Raw genomic sequence first — 22,399 nt, forward strand, 5'->3', positions numbered from 1 at the left:
GAAAACATGTTCACCTGTACTTCTGCACATTCACACTTGTGTGTGTGTGTGTGTGTGTGCACTACCCACAGAGCTGTCAATACAGACTGGGGTCTTGAGAAATCAGCAGGAACCTCCCTAACCCATAGCCCAGTGTAGATCCCGGCAGGCAGCAGGGCTCCCTCCCTGGCCTCAAATGAAGCCCACTGGTAGGATAGGCACCATCACCCTCAAAATGTGAAAAATACATTCTTTTTCTCAAGAGTCTCCCAGCCAGTAGCAATGGCACAATCTGCTTCAACATCTCCTGGTAATGTCCACCCTGGAACAAAGAACCTGCTAGGCCTAAGGCCAGAAAGCAGCAAATGCTTATGAGGCCAGGCAAAGGGTGTCCTGGAGAGGAAAGGTCCTCAACACAGCACAGCACCTGTGGGAGCCAGAAATACTTCTGACCACAGGAACCTCCAATGAGGTAGGAACAGGGAGGGAAGGAGCAGAAGGAACTATGCTATGGTCTGGAGAAGGGCTGAGGGGTGCAAAGCCCACCAGGTAGTCGTCAACTCGAATTAGGTAGACATCTGTGGTGGCAGACGGATAAGTGATCTACAAACAGCACTGACACCCTCCCCCGCACACACACACACACACACACACACACACACACAGGTGCAGCCCTCTAATTCATCTACAGAGCCCAAGGACTGAGGATTCCAGGGTGAGGCCTCCTCTGGGCTAACGGCACCACAGGGAAGCTTCACACAGTAGCAGTAACCCCGAATCATCCCAAAACAGTGTCAACAACCCAAGCCCGCTCCCATGGCCCACCTGACCACGAGACCTAAGGGAATCCTGGGATCTGAAACCCAGATATAAGGGCAGAGCTGCTACTGCTGCCCTTGCCATCTAGGAGGCATAGTCAGAAGCCAGGTGGGCTTCTCCAAGACGCAAGGTGGGAGCTTCTGGAGACAGACAGGTGTTAAATTGGCCTCTGGAGTCGGGGGAGGTGGGGTCTTGAAAAAAATAAAAGAAGTGAGTGCTCTAAAACTATACCTCCCAGGATGACAAGCCCAGCATGGGCTCCTCAGCTGGGCTTGAAGAAGGCTCACAGCACTACTGTGAGTGGAGAGTGGCAAATAGATGGTCTGAGCCTGGCAAACAAGTCTCAGGAGACAATCTCCAAAACACTAGTCTAATTTCAACCTTCTAAACATATGCTGACAACTGTACACAGGACTAGACTTGTGGTGTGGCCATAGCTCAGAAGGGCTTGGTGTCCTCGTGTGAGCTACTCGGAATTCCAGGACATCCTGAGAGACACTCATGAGGATTGTACTGCCAGCTGCTAGACAGCCCTAACCTTTCCAAACCTTTCATCTCAGGTGGCTAGGGCTCAAAAAGTAGTAGAGGTCACACCCCAGGGTTTATGCTCTGTAGGTGACACCAACCCACAGCAGGACAAACAGACTACATCTGGGCTACTTATCTGAACTCTAGTGTCCCAATTAGATACAATGCCCCACAAGGAGGAGGTAGAAAGAACACAGAAGATTCTAGTTGGGCCCTATGTTGAACTACACTACCCAGATCTACCTGGCTGAGATACCCAACTGAGACAGGAGGCTCAGAGCCAGCTGTGCCCCAAGCCTACTCCACACACCTCAGACCAGAAGAAAGCCAGGCAGTCTGTGGCTGGTTATGTGCCCAAGGCAGCCTCACGCATTAGCCCCGGGGAAAAAAAACTAGCCCCCTGAGTGCATGTGTGTGTGTGTGTGTGTGTGTGTGTGTGTGTGTGTGTGTGTGTGTGTGTGTGTGCGTGCGCGATCCAGCCAACATCTCCACCTAGGCAACACCTTCAGGACAAAGGAGAAGCTTCATTTTCTTGCTTGGGGCTAGATGGCTCTGGGACTCAGTATTGTAGGAGAGAATGGAGAAGACAGTGGTTGGCTTCTAGTCAGAAGACTCCCCCACACAAGTTACCCATCAACCTACCTAAACTAGATGCTTTGTACTGACCCTGTAGGGCCAGGCACCAATGGAAATAAGCATGCAGGTCATGAACAGCTGCAAGCCTCTAAAGACGCCCGCGAAGACTCACAGATGGATCAAAAGTATCAGAACGGAGATTGGGACACAGGCTTATCTCCAAGGCCAGGGTTCCTACCTGCCAGGCCTAAGAGATAGACACTCAAACAAAGCTACAAATAACTGGACACTTAATGATCACAAGCTGCTGGATTTACAGTCATCGGACCCAGCTATAGATTTTCTTTGCAAATTCCATCAATTTCTATGCATTTAGACTAAATCTTCAATTTGGAAGGCATGAGCCCTAAAACCCCCAGCTTTATGACTGTGTTGCTTTCTTGGCTACTGCTAACCTTGAAGATTTCCTCTCTAGCAGCCTAACTTATGCCTTGTTTTCTCCTCCTCCTCCTCTTCTTCCTCTTCCTCCTCTTCTTCTTCCTCCTCTTCTTTCTCCTCCTCTTCCTTCTCCTCCTCCTGGCAAGACACTAGCCTCATACAGAGAATGAGAGCCCTTTACAGTAAACAAATCCTTATTGGCAATACTTAGCCACCACCATGCCCGTGGCCACAAGGGAAGGAAGGGATGAACGATCAGAAACTCCCTAACAAGCAGAAGGCCACAATGGCTGCAGTCTCCTCTCCAGGGTTTCCTATGCTACCTAGATGCTCTGACAACAGGAGAGACAGACACGGCCTGGCCCTGAGACAGATCCTGTACCTGAAGATCTTCCTTTGGCAGGATCACCAGAGGGACCCCAGCATTAAGGGAAAGAAAGGCACTCAGCTCCAGATTCCAGTGGACAAGCTATCATGAGAGGCTGGAACTCCATCTGGGTCATACTCCCAAAGAGGATGTGAGCCAGGAAGACTGCAGATGTCAAGAGGAAGGCCAGCAAGGGGCTCAGTCTAGGGAGTTCCAACCAAGAGCATCACAAATGGCCTCCCAGCCTGACCTAGACTCTGATTTCGGTAACTCTTCAATGAGCAAGGACACAGCAAAGGCCCTGCTGGTCTCCTGACCAGGAGTGGCCCCATTAGCCTCCAGCTCTTTTCCCTGGCTACCTTCTTGACAATAGCACTAGCCTATCTATAATGGGCTACAAGAACAAGGAGCAAGCTGTTCAGGAAACCCAAGACCCAACCTACCCAGGCCTTGCTTGTTATGGGTTATCCCTACTTATTCCTTTGCTGTATTCGACAATGTCCTGAGCCAGTCAGCACTTAAGCAAAACATAAATTAGTACTGGAGACCACTCACCACTTCCTCCCAGGCCTGAACATCAGAGACCACTGCCCTGGGCACTCCAAAGCCCTGACTCTCCCTGCAGTTCCCTCAGTTGCTATCAGTACCAGTACCCACTACTACCCTGCAACTAGTACTCAATCTCATCCAGCAGCCCACTCTATGAGCGATGCGCAAACACAGAAAGTCTCACCCACGTTCAGCTTTATCATTGGTCTCCACTTGGACCAAACTCCGCAGCCTCACACCTCAGTTCAGCTACAGTGGATACAGTGGATTCAGAATCCTAACCAGGCCGGACTTCTCACAAGCCTCTCCCAGGGGCCTAGAGCTGGAACAAGGAGAAAGCTGCAGGAAGAAGGCCGCCTCCAGGATCCCAAAAGCTGCCCTACTCACCAAGCAACCCTCTCACCACTCTGCCCCAGAAACTCTTAGACGCCACAGGTCAGTGAGCTACACACAGGTCACCAAGACACAGCAGCCTTCTTCTGTTAGTGACAATTTGGGCTGAGCACCTCACACACCCAGCCTGCCGATGAGAGAGTGAGTCCAAGGCTTATAAAGCCACACGGCTTCACTAAGGGCTTCCTAGTGCTCACTCTCCTCCTCTTCCGGCACAGACTCTGCTTGCTGCTGGTTTGATGTAAACTTGACACAAGCTAGAGTCACTTGAGAAGCAGGAACCTTAAATGAAAACAATGCCTCCACCCCCAACCCCAGTGACCTGGAGGCAAGGCTGTAGGGCATTTTCTTGACTGGTGATTGGTAAGAGAGGGTCCAGCTCATTGTGGGTGGTGCCACCTTTGGTGCTATGAGAAAGCAGGCTGAGCAAGCCATGAGGAAGAAACCCGTAAGCAGCATGCCTCCATCCTCTGCTTAAGTTCCCTCCTCCAGGTTCCCACCTTGAGGTCTTGTGTTGATGTCCTTTAATAATTTCTTGCAGTGATGTAGAAGTATAAGCAAAATAAATCCTTCCCTCCTGAAGTTGCTCTTGGTCATGGTGTTTCATTGTAGCCATAGAAAGCCTAGCTAATATAGACTCGGCTCAGCTAACAGGCCATCAAGCACAGTGAACTCTTGATCCTACCAGCATCCTTGGACCTTAATGGACCTATACCCCAATTCTTCCTGGGGCTCAGTAAGATATATCCAGCCAGAACTGTCCAACGAAGAGTCCCTCCCTGGTCAGGACAATCATCCACTGGCCCAGAAGACTGACTCTGTAGGTTCGCTCATACAACTGAAAGGAGACATCCATCCTCAAGCTGCTTCAAATCTCTCATACGCATTGTCTACTACTCTCTATAAAATAACCAAACATGGGAGCAAGTCAGATTTGACTCAAAACTAAGGAAAAAACCCACACACAACAGACAGCAAGACATCTTAATGTTTTTAAAAGTACAGTGGCACTTTCAGCCATCTTCCAGTATCTCGCCAAAATGACGAACACAAAAGGAAAGAGGAGAGGCACTCAGTCTATGTTCTCTAGGCCTTTAGGAAACACGGAGTTGGTCCTTTGTCCACAATCTCTGATGTTGTAGACATCAAAGGAATGGGCACTGTTCAGAAAGGAATGCTTCATAAGTGTTACCATGGCAAAACAGGAAGAGTCTACGTCACCCAGCATGCCTCAGGCATCATTGTAAACAAGCAAGTTAAGATTCTGGCCAAGAGGATCAATGTGTGGATTGAGCACATCAAGCACTCAAAGAACAGAGACAGCTGAAGCTGAAGGAGAACAAAAGAAAGAGGAAGCCAAAGAAAAAACCTGGGTTCCACCAGCCTGAGCACAGACCACTGTGGGGACTAACAGAGAGCCATCTTGGAATTCCATATGTTTTAAAAAAAAGGAAATAAAGGACCCGGACTGCAAAGTGTTTTCCTTAAAAAATAAATAAATAAATAAAAATGAATAAAAGGTGAATGCTGAGCTCAGAGCAGTAGAGCATGCAAAACACCTTAGGAGGCCCTGGGTTCAGGCTGCAGCACATCAAAGTTAAAGTCCAGACTTGGACTTGAAAAAAGGACTAATTGAAAACCAGGTGAGTTGTACCTCTGATCCCAGCACTCAGTCCTCAGGAGGCAGAGCCAAGTAGACCTCTCTATGAGTTTCAGGCCAGCCAGAATAACATTCTTTTCAAATGCAATTTACCCAAGTTGAGCTACAAATTTGCAGAAACATTCAATGGCCTGAAATCCAATTGAACACACAAACTGAAGTAAAAAACCATTAGTTAAAATAACTTCAAAATCCCCATGTCTGCAAATTAAAAAGTACCTTTTATAACCCACAGGTCAAAGGAGGAAAATCACATAAAAACTATGAAGTGTCTGGAGAAAAACAAAAATAATTAACTTATGGAAAACAACTAAAGCAAGCCACCAAGATGGCTTAATATATAAAAGCTCTACCCACTTATTAAATTCAATAGCTTCCCAGTTCTATTTAAAGTTATGAAGAAAACGTTTCTCAAAATTTTTGAACTCTTTTACTATAAAGATTTGTTACAAAGAACTTGGGAGTTATTTTACGTCTTCATCATCAGCAAACTTGCAATTCTGTGTGTAGTCTCCCTCCTCCCTGGAGGCTGGGGTAGCAGTTGCCGCTACACTGTAACACTTTAAATCCCCGTCTGTATTACTTTGTGAGATGAAGGTAATTATGCTGCTTACAGTCCAGGTACAGTCTGTTTGTACCTTCAGAGAGATTTGTGTTGTTTCGCAGGCTCTGGTTCCATGTGTCATTGCTGTGTCTTTTGGTTGGTTTTATCATACTAGGCAAAAGGTAAAAGGTTCCGTGCTGTGAGGACTTCATTTTTTGCATCACTAATGGTAAACTTTGCTTGATTTATCCATCAACACCCACTGGTTCATTATCAGTTTTGGAATCTACATGTAATGTTCTAGGCTGCAAATATTTACTATGTAACCATCAAGGAGCCGAGGTCAGTAGTTCCCAACAGCAGCACCTCTAGCTGCCTTGGGAGTGGTTTCGTTTCAGGCTCAACAGGCCATTGTGGCCATAAATTCAGGCTTATGTACAGAGAAGTTTCAGGGAATGAATGCCTTATCTAAAGATCTGTTCACCATTTGATACAAAATGAGCTGTGGGGCAAGCATATAGGGACTGTGTGACATGCAGTGACGCCAACACAGTCCCTTACAAGAGGCTGCTTCCCACTTCTCACATTGATGTTTTCTTGTGGGAAGAAGTGCCCCAAGCATGTACATGCCATCAGAGTCCTGGGTAGTTTAGCATATAGCTACATTTTGAGACTTGTATGATGGTTGTCTAAAAGGGGAAGGAACAAGATAATTATCTATAGCTACAACCGTGTGTGCTATGATGATTGGGGGCCATCGAAGTGGTTCAGTTGGTAGAGGTGCTTGCCGCCAAGCCTGCTGACCTGAGTTGGATCCCCAGGACCCAATAGAGAGAATCAACACCTTCAAATTGTCCCATGACACACATACATACACACAAATGTAAATGTAATAAAGGGTTTTAAATTAAGGTTTCTTTTATGTAACTACTCTTGATGAGGTGTCACGTCTGGGAAGCTGTGGCCTGGAAGGCGGTCAATTTTGTGTCTTGTTCAGAGATGGAAGCAGAAACTGATGATCCTAATGTTGCCATGTGGTTATTACTGGGTTTATCATTTAGGTTTTGTGAAGGACATCATCTGGTTTCATTGTGACTTTTGTTTTTAGGGAAGCAAAGCAAACTCCCCATATTCTGATAACCTCAATTCTTCCCTAACTTAAAGCCATGTTGAGGGGCTCCACTCCCAGTTTGGGTCAGAGTGAATTCACCCCTATGTTGGAGCACTGGAATCTGTTATTTGCAAACAATGTTATCATTTAGAAAGATGTGCACTACCTACGTTCTGTCTGTTAAGGAACTCTCCACCTATAGAAAGTCGCCTTTGACAAAACAGTTCTGGTTCGATCAGTCGTTCTTCAGTATATATGCAAGATGGATCCTGGCTGAGCCAACATTGCACTGTGGATACGTATTTGTGTTTACGCGATGCTAGACAGAAGGCACTGTACATATGAGTGTTGCTCTCAAGCAATATTTGCAAAACATGCAAACTTCTGTATCTGGAAAAATAAAACAGGTTCTTGTTGCTAAAAAAAAAAAAAAACAAAAAAAAAAAAAAAATTAAAAAAAAAAAAAAAGCTCTTGCCACCAAGTCGGATGACCCGAGTTTAATCCCTAGGGCCCACATGGTAGAAGGCATCCTGTGACCATCATATACATGGTATGGCACATGTGTGTACACACACACACACACACACACACACACACACCCCAAAAATATGAAATGTAGTAATTGTGAAAAGCTACACCTAGAGTGAAATTATAACAGACTGCACATTTAGATATCTAAAGCCTGGGTTCCATGCAATGCCTCCTCAGACCCTCACGCTGACTGGCTTCTGTGGTAGGTAGGGTCCTACCATGAGCCCCTCCCTGTCCAGTCTCCTTGCCTGCTCACATTTAAGCACTATAACCCCAACTAGTCCTCATTCTCTGGCCATATCAGGGTCCATGACACAGGAGTCAAGATGAGCTTACAGCCCTTGCCTTCAGGAGCTCACCAACCATGCCCAGCAGCCCTGATGCCCAGATCAAGTTATGGGTATAGGAGACCATCCTGAACTAAAATCAGATGAACCCCACCCAGGCATGTGTTTCCCTTAAAAATTAAGAACGCCCATGCATGAAGGAAAGGCCAAAGAACAGTTTTAGAGGGTTTTTTGGTTTGTTTATTTTAAGAACAATCTTTCTGAGCAAAGCATATTCTTTTTTTTTTTTTTCTTTTATTCGGAGCTGGGGACCGAACCCAGGGCCTTGCACTTGCTAGGCAAGCGCTCTACCACTGAGCTAAATCCCCAACCCGCAAAGCATATTCTTAGAGATCCTAGACACAGCTGTCAGTTGTAAAGCCCAGACCTACTTGCCCAACCAGCTGGCTGCTCATGTCAAACTCAGACACACCCTGGGTAAATTTCATTGTTGGGCTCAAGCACAGGTGTCAATCAGGGTCTCTGTGCATCCTGCAAGCAGCAATGGCAGTCATACCCTGCTCCTTTGCACAAGGCCAGCCCAAGGAGAGAGCTAGGCTCTCCATTCAGCCCCCAGCCCAGAAGCCTCAGCAGGCATCTCCTATCCCCATAGGCCTGCTCGTCTTCCTCAGCCAGCCATGGCTGGGGTGCTGCCCTGGAGTTTCCAGTGGAATTCTGCAGGAATAACACCCTTTCTATTTAGTGTCCTTGACCAGAGGGACCAGGTCGAGTCCTTTCACTGAGCGGAGGCAACCCAGGAAGGCTCCCTGGCAAAAGGACAAGAGGAGGCCCTGCCTATCCTGGAACACTCTCCAGGCTGTTTTCCATGCCCAGGTGTCTGAAGCAGGAAAATAACTCCTCATGGGATGCTCTCAAGCCCATCACGAGCACCCCTTCTAAGCCAGGCAGCTTCCAGCATCATTCCGTGGGGCTCATGTCCCTGAGCACCAAGCACAGGGCTGCTGCCCCTGGCTCTGCATGGCTCCAGAGGGAAGGCTCTTCTATGAAAAGGTAGACCTGAGAAGAGTTCTTGGGCAGCCTAAGCCATGAACTGGTGACCCAAACCAGGTTCCCTGTCACACTGTGCCAACATTGTGACACTTGCTGCTGTAGGCCTTGCTGACTGTGCTTGAGGATAGACCAGGCCATAGGGACAGTGTCTAGGACAGTTCTTATGCCACATTCTCTGAGAAAACTCCTGGGTACTCAGTAATGTAACCTTAAGGGAGTCACAGCTTCTGTGGGCAGATGGACAAAGCTTAACTCTGCTGCCCAAAGCCTAGTATGAAGCTAATCTCTGGAGACCCTTACGTCAGCCATGCTCAGTGGCCAAGGGGCAGTATTTGGTCAAAAGTCAGTCAGGACCTAGAGAAGATAGGCAATTCTTTGACCAGGAGGAAAGTGAAAAAAGAAGAAAACTACTCTCGCTTCGATTTCCAGAGGAGCTGGCCAAACTGTCCTAAGCCGGAGGCGAGGGCCTGCTGTCTTAAAGATATAAGCACCAGCCACCCTGATGCCACCACCTTCCCAAGCCAGGAGTCAGAAGGGACAAGCTCACCAGGAGTAGCACACACGTGTGTTCATGCCAATTCTTGTGGAATAATTAATTAGCATGGTTGCAACAAACGTAAAATTGGAGGCCTCCAGCGTGCCTGATAATTTATGCAAGATCCAAGGATCGCTGCGGATGCCTTTCTCAGAACCTAATTCAGCATTTTCTTTTTTCCCTTATGAAAGCAGGACTCCAGATTTAACTGTTCTCATGCCCTTTAATAGTGTTTGCCGTAGTAAAATCGAACAGTCCAGCTGCATACAGTGAGCAACAATGGATCGCAGACCTGAGGCACTGGGCAGGGCTTCCCAGGCAGCGGCAACGGCCACCACATAGCACAGAGCAACACCACACAGGTCGGGAACACCCGAAGGGTCCAGCTCCTTGATCTGCATGGAGTCCCTATAATTTTATGGATATGTTTTAAAAAAAAAAAAAAAGACAGTAGTGCAAAGAACACAGAAGATCCAAACTCCCTCAGAAGACAATGGTACCAACCAGCCTAGAGAGGATGTGTACTTTATGTGTACAACATCTCAGGCAAATTCTAGAACTTGAATACCAGATGTGGCTGCTCCCAGCACCCACCATTAAAGGGTATCTATCAAGCCCGGCCTATCTCCAGATCCCTGCCCTGAGCCCTATCCCACCACGTGCAACCAGCCACCGTGTGTACCCTAAAAGTACCTGAGGCTTCAATGCACTTCCAAAACCCTTCCCATAGCATCTGCTGCCTCAGTGTAGTTATGACTAGAGAAAAGCAGCGTGCATCCTTGCTGTCTAACTTGGGATCCCGATTGAAGCTCTCGGCTTCGCTGCCTTGGGCTGCACTGGAGAAGGCAGCCAGCCAAGACCACCAAGAGCTACTGCCAAAGCCTAGGTCAGGTAGGAAAGGATGCTGTCACAACCACACTGCCACACTGCTCTCTGGCTCAACTCTATTGGAAGTCAGCTCCCCAGAGGCCACAAGGCTCAGGGACAAGCAGAGGACTGGGCATCTGAGAGACCGCAGATCACACTGCTGCTGAATAGCCAGTCTGTGAGCATTCTCATCTGCTAACCCTCCTGCTTCCAGATTTCCCCAACTGCCCTCACTGACACAAGTGGTGAGACAATGCCATTCCATAGCCAGCCAGTGTTATGGGATGTTCATAAACCCTTCTAGCATGCCACTACTGGCTCCCACCCACCAGGAACACTTGGCACAGGGCAGGAATAATATCCCAATATTGTTGTTTCCCCTCGCAGGTCAGTCCTTTCAGACTCTCAGCCTCAAAGGCTGAATACAATGATGCTCCAATAGGCTAGGCCTTGGAAGGACCTGAGATCTCCCAGTGAGCAGAGCTGCTTTCAAAAGGCATCAAACATGCCACGATGCACTCCTTTCTGCCCACATACTGACCAAGCCCTACCCAGCTTAAGTCAGATGAAACAGGTATCCTCCAACCAGCAGGGCTTGCTCACCCAATAAAAGCTTTGGGTTGAAGCCAGAAATTGGCTTCTAACATATGTGGTGAGAATTAGAGAGAAAAACCTTCATCCAGAATACTGTGCAGAAGGAAACCCTGTCCCAGACAGTGCTTCTGAAATGGGATACGCTACCTTCTTGCTCGGCACCAAGAGACTCACATCTATGTGACGAGAGTAGGACGAAGCCCTCATACAAGGCCTTTCTAGTGAAGCAATACAGACAATTAACACAGAATCCACACAATACAGAAAATGAAGCAGGAAGTGGGAATTCCACGGTGATCTTAAAGCAGATAGGCTTGTAAGGCTGACCATGGGCACTTAGCAGTTGCTTGAATAAAGGCAGGAACCCTATATATCTGCAGAAAGTAGGCAAATGTGGAGTGTGGAGGTATGGCTAGCCAGAGTAGGTGGGGCCTACTCACAGAAAAGGAACATCTGACTGGATATGGGAAAAGCCTTCAGAGTCAGGGCTTACTGAAGGGGCAAAGTCTAGTGTCTGGCCAGAAGAGGTGGGACTTGACTGACAGGGGTAGGATCTAGCCCATGAATGAACAAGTCCTGGCCAAGAAGGAGTAAGGCTTTCAAAAAGAAGCAGGCTTTTAAAGGACAAAACCTAGGCAGAGAGAAGGCAGGCTTAATCAGAAGCAAGAAGTCAGGATGGTGGCTCATGCCAATAATCGCAGTACTGGGAGGCAGAGGCAGGAGGTTCAGGAACATCCTTAGCTGCATATTTAGCCTAGGCTGCATACGTAGCCTAGGTTTTAAAAATAAATGTGATGAAGTAAGAAGGGTAACTAATCCCAGCTACCCAGGAAGCTGAAGCAGATAACATTCAAAGGCCTCTCTGGGTTACAGTGTGAGTCCAAGGCCACACTGAAAAGCTTAGTAACACTCTGTCTAAAAGTAAAAAGTAAAAAAGAGAACTGAGGATGGAGCTCAGTGGAAGAGCATGTGCTTGTGCGTTCAAGGCCCTGAGTTCAATCCCCAGTATCACGGATGAGTGGGCAAACTAAGTGTGAAGCTATGAGCACAGGAGGAATATGGGTAGGTTTCCTCCCATATCCCAAACCACCTGGCAAGCAGCCCTTATCCCAGAATAGTTAAAAAAAAAAAAAGCATGATTCATGATCTGAAATGATCCATGACCCATGTATACCAAAAAGCCTGCTTGGGAACTCTGCCAGGACAGGGGATGCAAGGCCTTTTTAAGGGCCAAAGAATGAAGCTGATGGGCAGGGCCTAAAAGCACATAAAATCAGGTCAGCAGGCTTAAAAACATTTGTCTAAATGGCCAGGAGGGGCAACGGAGAAGCTGTCCTACCACAGTATGAAGGCAGGCCTCACCCAGACACTAAGAGAGACTGGCCAGAGCTCTGGGGAGGCTGCCTTCAGAATGGCTAGAAATGAAGGGTAAGGTCAGCTCTGAGAGAACACTGAACATCTAAGGGGTCCTCAGTCCTCAGATTGGTTCCAGTCCTAGGCTGAGGATGGCAAAAGAGCGACCCAGTTTGTAGCAGGGTGAGTGAAGCTAACAGAGCGTATACTGGGAAGACTCCCTGAGCACTTCCTTAAAAACCATTGAATGTGGGAATGAACACCCATCCCAGCAGGCTTTCACCATAGGCAGGACAAGAGGACCTTCACTGAGTGATCTATGGCCAGACAAGTAGCCAAGAGCCTTACTTATCTTTATGCCAGTGAACTGAGGGGTGGTTCCTGCCACAAGCCGAAGAACTCTGTCCTGGAGGTAGGTAACTATCCCCAGGAGGCTCAGGTGAAAACCTAGGAGGCTGGTAGGCCTCAGTCTGCATGGTGAACTGAAAGTTCACCTAGCCCTTATTATCCAGTCGTCTAGCAAGCCCTAACCCAGAACCCACCTAATTAATCCTTTACCAAGAAGACTATTTCCAGGGCAAGGCCAAGGTTTGTTGAAAGAATTCTTAAATTTTATTTTATCATTTGTTTATTTTTATATAATTCATTCATTTTATTTATTTTTGGTTTTTCAAGACAGGATTTCTCTGTATAGCCTGGCTGTCGTAGAACTGACTCCGTAGTCAGAGATCTACACACCTGCCTTCGCCTCTAGAGTGCTAGGACTAAAGGCGTGTACCATCACACCCTGCAATTCATTTTATTTTAACAGTGCGTGTGTGTGTGTGTGTGTGTGTGTGTGTGTGTGTGTGTGTGTTTGTGTGTGTGTGTGTGTGTGTGTGTGTGTGTGTGTGTGTTTGCGTGCCATGGGTGTCGATGGAAGCTGAGGGTGTTAAGATGTCTCAAGAACAGGAGTTACAGGCAGTTGTGAGCCACCTAACGGGTGCTGGGAATCAAACTGGAGTACTCTAGAAGAGCAGTACATCCTCTTAACTGCTAAGCCATTGTCCCAGTCCTGTTTTTAAAAACATTTTATTTTAAATGATCTCCGAATGTGTGCCCTTATGTAGGTATGTGTGCATGCATGCACATATGCATGAAGTCCAGAAGAGGGTGACAGATTCCCTGGAGACGAAGTTATAAGCAGTTGTGAACTGAATTTGAATCCTCTGCAAAAGCAGTAATGTTTTTAACTAAACCCCAAGACCAACATTTTAACATACTTATAGGAAGAATAGGACAGGCAATAGCCACATATCCACCATGGGCAGATAAAAGAAGAGGGCCTTCTATTCACACCTACCCCTGAGAGGTGCTAACACATAGCCTGTCTCCCCACAATGGCTCTTTCTTGGCAACGGACAGCTAATGCTTCCAAGAGGCTATTGGTTAGAAGCCCATGACTTACTGGTACTAAGGTAGAGCAGTAGGTGCTATATCAGATTAAACAGCACCCATGCACACAGCTCTGGGAGCCAAGCCACATCCTAGGCCTAGGCCACACCTCATGAGTGAGCGTGGGAGCTCACTCCAAGCCTCCCAGGTCCCACATCCCCACGCTGACCAGAGGAAGAGCAACACAAGGCAACTACCAATCACCATCCCTAAAGGTTCATCTCCTCTCCCCAGATGCCTTCTCTAACATTTGTCCATGGGAGGCAGACTAAGCAGGTCTCAGTAGCAGACCGAGCACACATGCCTCCTTGACCACCTCAGGGCTCTCTTGGGGGTTCATCCCAGCCCATAACCAAAGGCTGACCAGAAGAGAGACACTACATCAGACTGGAACCTTCCTGATACTCTCAGTCCCCAGGCCTGAGCAGCCCCATGGCTGCTGAACAATGCAGTTTTGAATTCAATTAAAGCGATTATCTGTTGTGCCAAATAAATTGTGTACAGCATATATCCTACGGCACTTTACACCTCCAGGCTCATTATTCCCTAACTGTTTCCTCCTGTTTATGCGCTCTCAAATTAAATTGCTGATAATACGCGCCAAAATAAAAAATGAGCGCACCTTGTCCCAAGAAAATTGATTCTCCTTCTCCTGAACTGGCGATTGCCAGGTTTTATATACTCGGTTCCTGGTGATCATTAGTAATTCAATTTTCTTTTTATTAGCCCCCTTATCTGCTGAGCAATATAGTGGCAGCGCTGACCTCTTTCGCACGGGTAAATGTTTAAAATCTTTTCCCTGATTAATTTTGCCAGTTAAGAAAAAGAGGAGAAATGGCCCGGCTCTTAGCCATCACAATGAATAAAGCTTAATGTTGATTGTGATGGAATTTCTAATGCCAGGGAAATTGATTGAACGCGGCAATTACGCTGCAAGAGTAACTCGAGGGAGATGGGATCGCTTTCTTCTGGCCGTAGCCTTTTGGTTATTTAAAACAATCCAATTTGCAAGGATAATTATGTATTAGTGTTTTATCTGCCACTTGAAATGAACAGGGGAGTTTCGATACTGGCCCAGCATTAGCAGGTTATTGCTGCAAATTACTTGATATCTGCTTTCTTTCACATAAAGAGGAAATTAGGCAATCAATTACCAGAAAAGGGTGGAAGGAGGGATAAAAGGGGCAAGTGCGCCCTCTGCTGGCTACTAAGCCACAAAATAGGGCCAGGTAGGGACCTGGAGGAGGGGTTGGCCAGAGCAGTTAGGCTACCCAATTCCTTGGTACACAAAGTCTACTGAGCAATGAGGTCCCTCCCTAGACACCAGCGTACTGGCACCAAGGAAAAATCCGGAACTAGGGCTAAATGTTTTCTTGGAGGGAAGCAGAAAGAGAAGACCCTAAGCACTAGCTTTGGGGGCAGCCCCTATCCACTGACCCCACCTATCTGGGGTCATAAGCTTGGGGGCTGCACCTGCTTGGAGATAGAAAAGCTCCAATCAGCAATACGGCAAGCACTCTAGACCAGGGAATCAAACAGACTGGCCAGAGCTGGGATTCTTAGACAAGCAAGGAAAGAGGCAGACAGTAAGCCTTGCAAGAGGAAGCTGAGGAAACTACAAGCCGGTTCCTAAAACAAGCCAAATCCATCCAGGCTCCAGCCCAGAGGAATTACTGTCACTCCCATCTCCTCCCGTCTCCTGTACACAGCTCACCCTGGGCTCTTTGCCTATCTAGAGTAATAAAGAGTAGTAGTCTCTGGAACCACTACCTGAGGAACACAGGCTTAGCATCTTCTGTTTCCACAACTCGTTTACTGCTTAGATGATGATTCTCCCTTGAGCTCACACACAGGCCTTGCATGCTAGCCATCCTGTCTACTCCAGCCTGCTAGCCCAGTCCTGTCACCTGATATTCCCGAGAGCGGCAGCACAGGCTGTCTCCCGGCTCCGTCTTCCATCCTTCCCTGAAATCACAGAACCTATTCCCTTTCATTACTGTGGCATAAAAGAGCTTCCCCATTACCAAGTGCCCTTTCCACTGGGGTAATGAATCCCCCCCCCTTTTTTTTTTTTTTTGTTCTTTTTTTCGGAGCTGGGGACCGAACCCAGGGCCTTGCGCTTCCTAGGCAAGCGCTCTACCACTGAGCTAAATTCCCAACCCCATGAATCCCCTTTTCTGATCCCACAGAGCGCATTGCTACATGGTCTTCCTTCCACTCTATGTTCCCCCAGTGTCTTCACCTGCAGAGCTGAGCGCTATTTCCTCTCCTCACTCAAATCTCCTCAAGAAACACTCCTAATGCCTGCCTAGTCCTTACACACTACCTGTAGCCCATAACTATACGCTCTGCTTTCTTATTCTCAGGACACCTTTACCACCCAAAGCCAACTGTCCAGGCTGTTGACAAGGGCTCAGGCAGCCATTCATCTCCAATAGAATGTGGCTCGGTAACCCAGGAACCAGCATGACGATTCTTGGCCCCAAGGTGCCCATCACATGCTTAGTGGGTAAGCAGGTGAATAATGGAGAGAAAGATTCCCAGAGCCCTTCCTGCAACAGAAATACCAGGGACACTGTGTGGTCATCACTTCTGTCTATAATTAGAGGCCATCCATTCCTCCACTTGTAGTGGAGTCACCACCAACAGTTTCAATGGCCACTAACATATCCAAGGCACCATGGGTAGAGCCATTGAACTCAAGACCCCTCACCCTTCACTCTTCTCTGGCCACCTGTGGGGCAGGAGGACACTGCGATGCCAGCAAGAGACAATCTCTGCTGTTCCCAGTAGATATGTCCATAGACTACCCCACAGACACAAGCAAGTGGTGCTATCCTAGAAGATTCCAGTAAGGACCCCACAGCTCTTCCCCACACAATGCCAGGCAATAACACTAGCAGACTATACATCTTCTCTACCCTAAGCTGTAAGCCTCTCAACCCATCCTTCTCAACTGGCCAAGGGGAACCCAGCCATGTCCAGCCCAGCCCTCTCTCCAGCCTTTCACTTGGGTCCCATACCCCACTCTGCTAACATGGTTCCTGGTCATCCCAGTGCAGTGCAGCCCACCCTCAGCCAGTACCGAGAGCTCTCTCCGCGTCATACCTTCCTTGCTGGAGAGGTGGGTCCGGTTGGATGGCACACAGCACAGCCGATGCCTGTTGACCTGCATCAGACCCTTCTGAGGAGTCTTCCTTAGAATGGGGCTACTCTTCCCCCGGAGGGCCTGTCTCCGTCGCTGGGTAAGATGGTTTTTGTTGGTGGTGGCAGCTGAGGGGCTGATCTTCTTGTCCCCAGGAAGGCTATGAAGATAAAACACAAAAAACTACCAACAGGCTCACTGGGTAGATCTGCCCAAGCATCTCTGTCATGATGGAGACAGAACAGGTTGCCATGTTCTCCAAGCAGAGCAGAGTGGCTTCAGACCCTCCCCTGTCCCTGTCCCTGTCCCTGCCCCAGCCCTTCTCCAAGCGACATGGACTTTTAGTACAAGATTTCAGTACAAGACTACAAGAAAAGGTGACAGAGAAGGACAGCATTCCTGAAAAAGAGGTGCCATCTCCCAAGCACATCTTCTAGGATACCACAAAATCCCCCCTCTGAGGTCCCCACAACAGAGGAAGGCACCAGTATGATAAGAAGAAATCTATTCTCTAGGCACAGTGAACATGGCAGTCAGGCTCAGAAAACCACAGACAGCACATGTCTGAAGCACAGAGGCAGAGGAAGTGAGCATCTAAGAGAGCCAAGGACCAAAGTAAGACAGCAGAAGAACTTCCTTAGTGGGACTGATGACAAGGACAGTAAATATCTTTTAGAAGAACACTGTCTTATAGCATAGACAGGTCCTCTGTTTGGTAAGCAGACAATACCTTTGCCATCAGTGGCTGAACTGAAGTTCCTGACCCCTGACCATATACTCTGGGCTATGATGCCATCTTATAGTTTCCTACAAGCATCCAAGGATAAGAATCTCAGTGATGTGTGCTCATAAACCAGTAGCTTGGCCTGGTCACTTGGCTACCAGCAAAGGGCCAGCAGAGATGTAAGGTCAATCTGCTTCCTCTGGAGCAATGGACGCCCAACGGTTCAGGACACTTGGAAGGTGGCAACCGAGCACAAGGCAGGAAAAGCCTGGGATAGCAGTGCTGCAGTCCCTTTCACAGACACTCCACATAGCACAAACGGTGCATCCTTCCGTCTGGACCCGGGCAGAGTGCTCCACAAAGCCTGACTTCCTAGAACCTAAAGCCCCCAAGTAAAAACAGCAGGAAAGTCTAGGCAGAGCCTAAGACTCTAAGACAGAGCGCAGCACCCTAGTCTGCCACCCACAGCTCAGACACATGACCCACTGCTCTGGCCAGAACAGTCATACAACATTCACCTACTGCTACACACTGGACAGACCCAGGGTGCTGCTCCCCAAGCACCTAACCTGGCTTGGCACCACACGTTTTTGAACCCTGCTCACCTAGAGGAAACAACTTAGAGTTTCTCACCAAGAGAAGAAAGGATGGGTCTGTCAGCATTACCAGTGCCAATTGCTTCCCCAACCCCACTGGGCCCCATGCAAGCCCTTGAATCATCCATCTGTACCTGACACATCTTTATATGACAACAGCACTTCCAGCCTTACTCCTACTAGAAGCATGACCCAAAATCACACTCAAAGCTCCTAGTAGGTCACACATCCGTGGTGCTGAATAGACCCAACATGGGCTTTTTTTTCCCAACCTAGAAACTAAAATCCAAATTCCCTAATTTAGGAACCAAAAACACTTACTGAGCCCCGCCCCACCCACCTAGACAGCACATTGCAAAATAGCACACCTGGTACTGCCCCGCCTCCGGATAATCTTGGTTCGGCTCTTCACTTTGTAAGCTGAGAGCTGTGACTCTCCAAAGAGGGGCTTCGAGTTGCTGGGTACCCCTGCTGATCTGTCCCCTGATGGGGGCCTAGATAGAACTGGGGAGAGCTGAGAAGTATGGTCCTTGCTGCCAGCCTCAGACTGCCAACGGAAAGAGGAAGAAGAGGAGGCCGAGGGGCTGGAAGCCTTCCACTTGTACTTGCTGGGAGAGGCTCCAGCCTTGACTGGTGTGGCCAGTTTCTCAGGCCTCGCCACTGGGTCAACCTTATGCTGTGACTTCTCGGTCTTTACACCCATACCGAAAGTGGCCTTGTTCACACTCTCCAGAGTTGCTCTGGGACTGAGAGCTCTCCGAGTGACCCGGGGGCTCTTTTGTGAGGCAGCTACCCATTTGTAGTTGTTTTTCCGAAACTTGCTGGTTCGACAAGACACTAGCAGTGAGGCCTCCCTGACATGCCTGGTTCCCGTTGCTGGTCTGACTGGAGCCACCACTGACCCCAAGGAAGCTAGTCGGTCTGCATGGCCAATATTTGCTTTTTGGTCTCCAATAAACTGTTCAGAATAGCTGGTAGAATGAAGGCCGACCTTCCGGCCCAGAGCCACACCAGTGCGTTGGGGCAGGACAGAGGATGGGAAGTGTGCCTTGATGGCAATTTCACTTTCACTGACTGTCCGCCGGTGCTCAGGAGAGCTGTCACTAACTCTGCCCACAGACTTCACTACCCGAGGCTTGCCAGGCTCCTTCTGGCAGACCAAGAGGGGGTCGTCCACACTGTAACCCATCTTGGTTCTTCCTGGCCTTGGAGGCTGCAGCTGTCCACCAGGGACCTCAACCTCGCTTCCTTGGGGTCTTTGGTCACTCCAAGAGGGGTCATCACAGTCTTCCAAGGAACCCCGCTGGACCCCTGAAACATTGATAGAGCCTGTCTTTGATGGTGGCTTGATCTTAATGACCATATTCTGATCTGGACTGAGCTGGACCTGTCTCTCCAGGACGTACGGCTGGGGTTCAGGATGCTGGCTATCCTCACGGAGGGATGCCTGCAAAGCATGATCACTGGCTGGGTCAGAAGATTCCAGAGGCTGATTCACAAGGGAGTATTTCTTGCGCCATGAAGGGCCATGGTGTGAAGAGAAGCCCCTCCGATTTGGACGGGAGTAGCGGGAGCCAAAGGTCCTGCCACCCTGGAACACAGGTGGCTGCCACCGAGTAGCTGATGAGGAGCCATGGGCAGGGCCATTGCCGTGGAGGGTTTTATAGTCGTCAATTAGACCTGAGAAGGCAGAATCACAGGCTCAGTTACCTAGGAGATATGAATAAAAACAGCAACAATCAAGACTACTACCCCTACCCTAATACCCCAGACCCACTCACCTTCCTGAGCCCCTTGCTGACCAGAGAGTTCAATCCAAATCTCTAGGCTTGTCAATTCTATAAACGCTTCTCCATCAATATTACTATTTTGTCTGCTTATCCTGAAGATGGCAGCATTGAAGTCAGGTATAACTGCTTTTACTCACTGTCCTACTAGGCCTACAATGTTTTGAGAGCAAGTGTCACTCCCTATACAAAAAAAAAAAAAAAAAAAGTCAGGGACCCGAAAGCTGTGGTGCCTGGATAAGAAGAGGACAAGACTTCCACTGAGGCCCTGTGGTTTACCCATTCAAGGGAAAAATGCAGGACTGCCCTTAGTAATCTCCTCAGAATGATGCTTCTCTAACCCAGTACTTGACAGACAGAAGAAAAAACAAAATAAAACAAAAACAAAAACAAAACAAACAGCAACACATATACCCACTGACGACCCAATCGCAAACATCTCCTACAGACAACACCTGATGCCAATACCACAAGGATTTTCCAATGAAATGACTCATGGAGCCCTGGAGGAAGAGAGAAGGATCGCAAGCAGGTTCACTGGGTCCCCAATAATCAAACACACACACAGCCTGACTCAACCCTGCCAGCCAACCACCCCACCCACCCACACACACACACACAGAGCCTGCCTCAACCCTGCCAGACACCTCAGGTCGGGTGTTAAGGAAACCCAAGAAGCAGCCCCAAATAGGCAGACCACCTGGACTCTCCTTAACACATACTTTCCAAACCCCTAAGTATTTTCTGTGGAGAAAACTTTGGAAACGACATGAACACTTACAAAGACCAACTTGGGTTTAAAAAATTTGAAGCTAAAGAAGCTGGTAGTCAGCCCTAAGTACAAGGGGGCTGTGCCTGAATAGGGCCAAAAAACACTCAACGGCAGCGGAAGAGAAAGGCTTCCGAACCAGCGGAGCCTGGAGGTCAGCTGACGCGACCACCCGCGGGTAGACCACCGTGCTGTCGACTCCTGACAGCCCTCTGAAGTCCAGCCCGCTCATTTGCCCAGAAGCCTGGTGGGTCTGTTACGGGCGGGCCGCACCCGACTCGGCCGCTCCGATGCCCACCCATGAAGACCATCAGGAGACCGCAACCGACAGCACCCGCTTCTGAGAGGGTCTACGGCGATCACAAGAAACAAGTGAACACACGCCCAAACCGCGGCCCGCTCACCCTGCAGGAGGCGTATCTGCCGCCGCAGCTGCTCCTTTTCCTCCATCTCCGGAGTCCGCGACGCCTAGCCAGACCCCCTCAACGTCATCACTGCGCGACTGTTTCCCGCGGGCGGGGCCGAGAGAACGCCGATCTTCACTATGCGTTGATATGGGGTTGGAAGGCACCGTCGCCCCGGCAACCCTGGGAGGGCGCCTGCGCAGAACGAGAAAGCTCATCATCTTGATGCGCCCGGAAGTGGCAGCCATCTGGCTTCTACACCAATTCCTGCCCCTCTTTTCCACCGCTGGTGGGGGGTGGGGTGGGGATTCCATGGAAGACTTGGAGGAGATGGTTTGGTAACAGTTTCTCCTACACCCAGAAATTCCTTTTATCAACTTATTTGTTTGACACAGGGTCTCACTATGTATTCGTGGCTGGGGAGAAACATAAATGGGGGACTCGCTATGTAGATAAGACTGGCCTTGAACTCGCAGAGGTTCACTTTCCATTGCCTCCGGACCTGGAATTAGGAAAAGAATCGGAGGCTATTTTTTGCGGCTATTCTCGAGGGCATTTAGTAGGAAAGGCTAAAATAGAGAAGAAAACTCACGAGAGTTACCACGTGATCAAACAATGCCACGTGTAGTTGTATAACCAAGGAGTAGAAAACATCTATTCTAACATACTTGTATGTCATCATTTATATTAGCTAACCAGAAGCAACCCAAATGACTGTTCACATGGAAATGGGATATTATCCAGTGTTTTGTTTTGTTAGAGACAGGGTCTCACTATGTAGCTCTGGTTGTCCTGGAGTTCACTATGTAGACCAGGCTCATCTCGAACTCTCAGAAATCTGCCTGCCTCTGCCTCCTAAAAGAGTTTAAAAGAGTGCACCACTACACGAGGATGTGCAGTATCTCTGTAGCACTAAGGCCTCAAGTCCAACCAAGTCTCTACCAGTGAGCTTTATCTGCACAGTTTATTGTTAAACCTGAAAAAGAAGTTCTAGAAACTGGGCTTGGTAGTGCATGCCTGTAAGACCAGCATTAAGAAGTAGGGGTAGATAGCTGGGCAGTGGTGGCACACACCTTTAATCCCAGCACTCTAGAGGCAGAGGTAGGCACTCTGGACGAACTCTGAGTTTGAGCCCAGCCTAATCTACAGAATAAGTTCCAGGACAGCCAAGTTAGTCAGTGAAGGAGTTGGAAAACAAAAGGTTGGTAATAATGTAATAGAAACAAGGGGCCCATGTTCCAGCTCCAGCAAGCAGCAGAACTCAGCAGCTTCAGCCATGTGGCTCTGGCTTTAGAGTCAAGAATAGATAACCAAGGTTGCACCTCGTGCTGGTAGACAGACTTGGTAATGTATAAGAG

General features: G+C 48.5%; 1 protein-coding gene across 1 annotated transcript in view; it reads right to left on the reverse strand.

Annotated features, from left to right (window-relative positions):
• The window catches only part of LOC116912705 (zinc finger CCCH domain-containing protein 3-like), a 33,726-nt gene extending 12,581 nt beyond the window's left edge, over positions 1 to 21,145 (reverse strand). The window contains exons 1-3 of the mRNA XM_032916834.1: positions 21,042 to 21,145; positions 18,450 to 19,761; positions 16,725 to 16,921 (exon numbers count right to left, since the gene is read on the reverse strand). Of these exons, the coding sequence (XP_032772725.1) occupies positions 16,725 to 16,921; positions 18,450 to 19,761; positions 21,042 to 21,087 (1,555 nt within the window). The 5' untranslated portion in view covers positions 21,088 to 21,145. The remainder of the gene's footprint in view (positions 1 to 16,724; positions 16,922 to 18,449; positions 19,762 to 21,041) is intronic.
• Positions 21,146 to 22,399: the final 1,254 nt, after the last annotated feature.

The sequence above is a fragment of the Rattus rattus genome, chromosome 1 (assembly GCF_011064425.1).
Source record: "Rattus rattus isolate New Zealand chromosome 1, Rrattus_CSIRO_v1, whole genome shotgun sequence".
Taxonomy (NCBI): domain Eukaryota; kingdom Metazoa; phylum Chordata; class Mammalia; order Rodentia; family Muridae; genus Rattus; species Rattus rattus.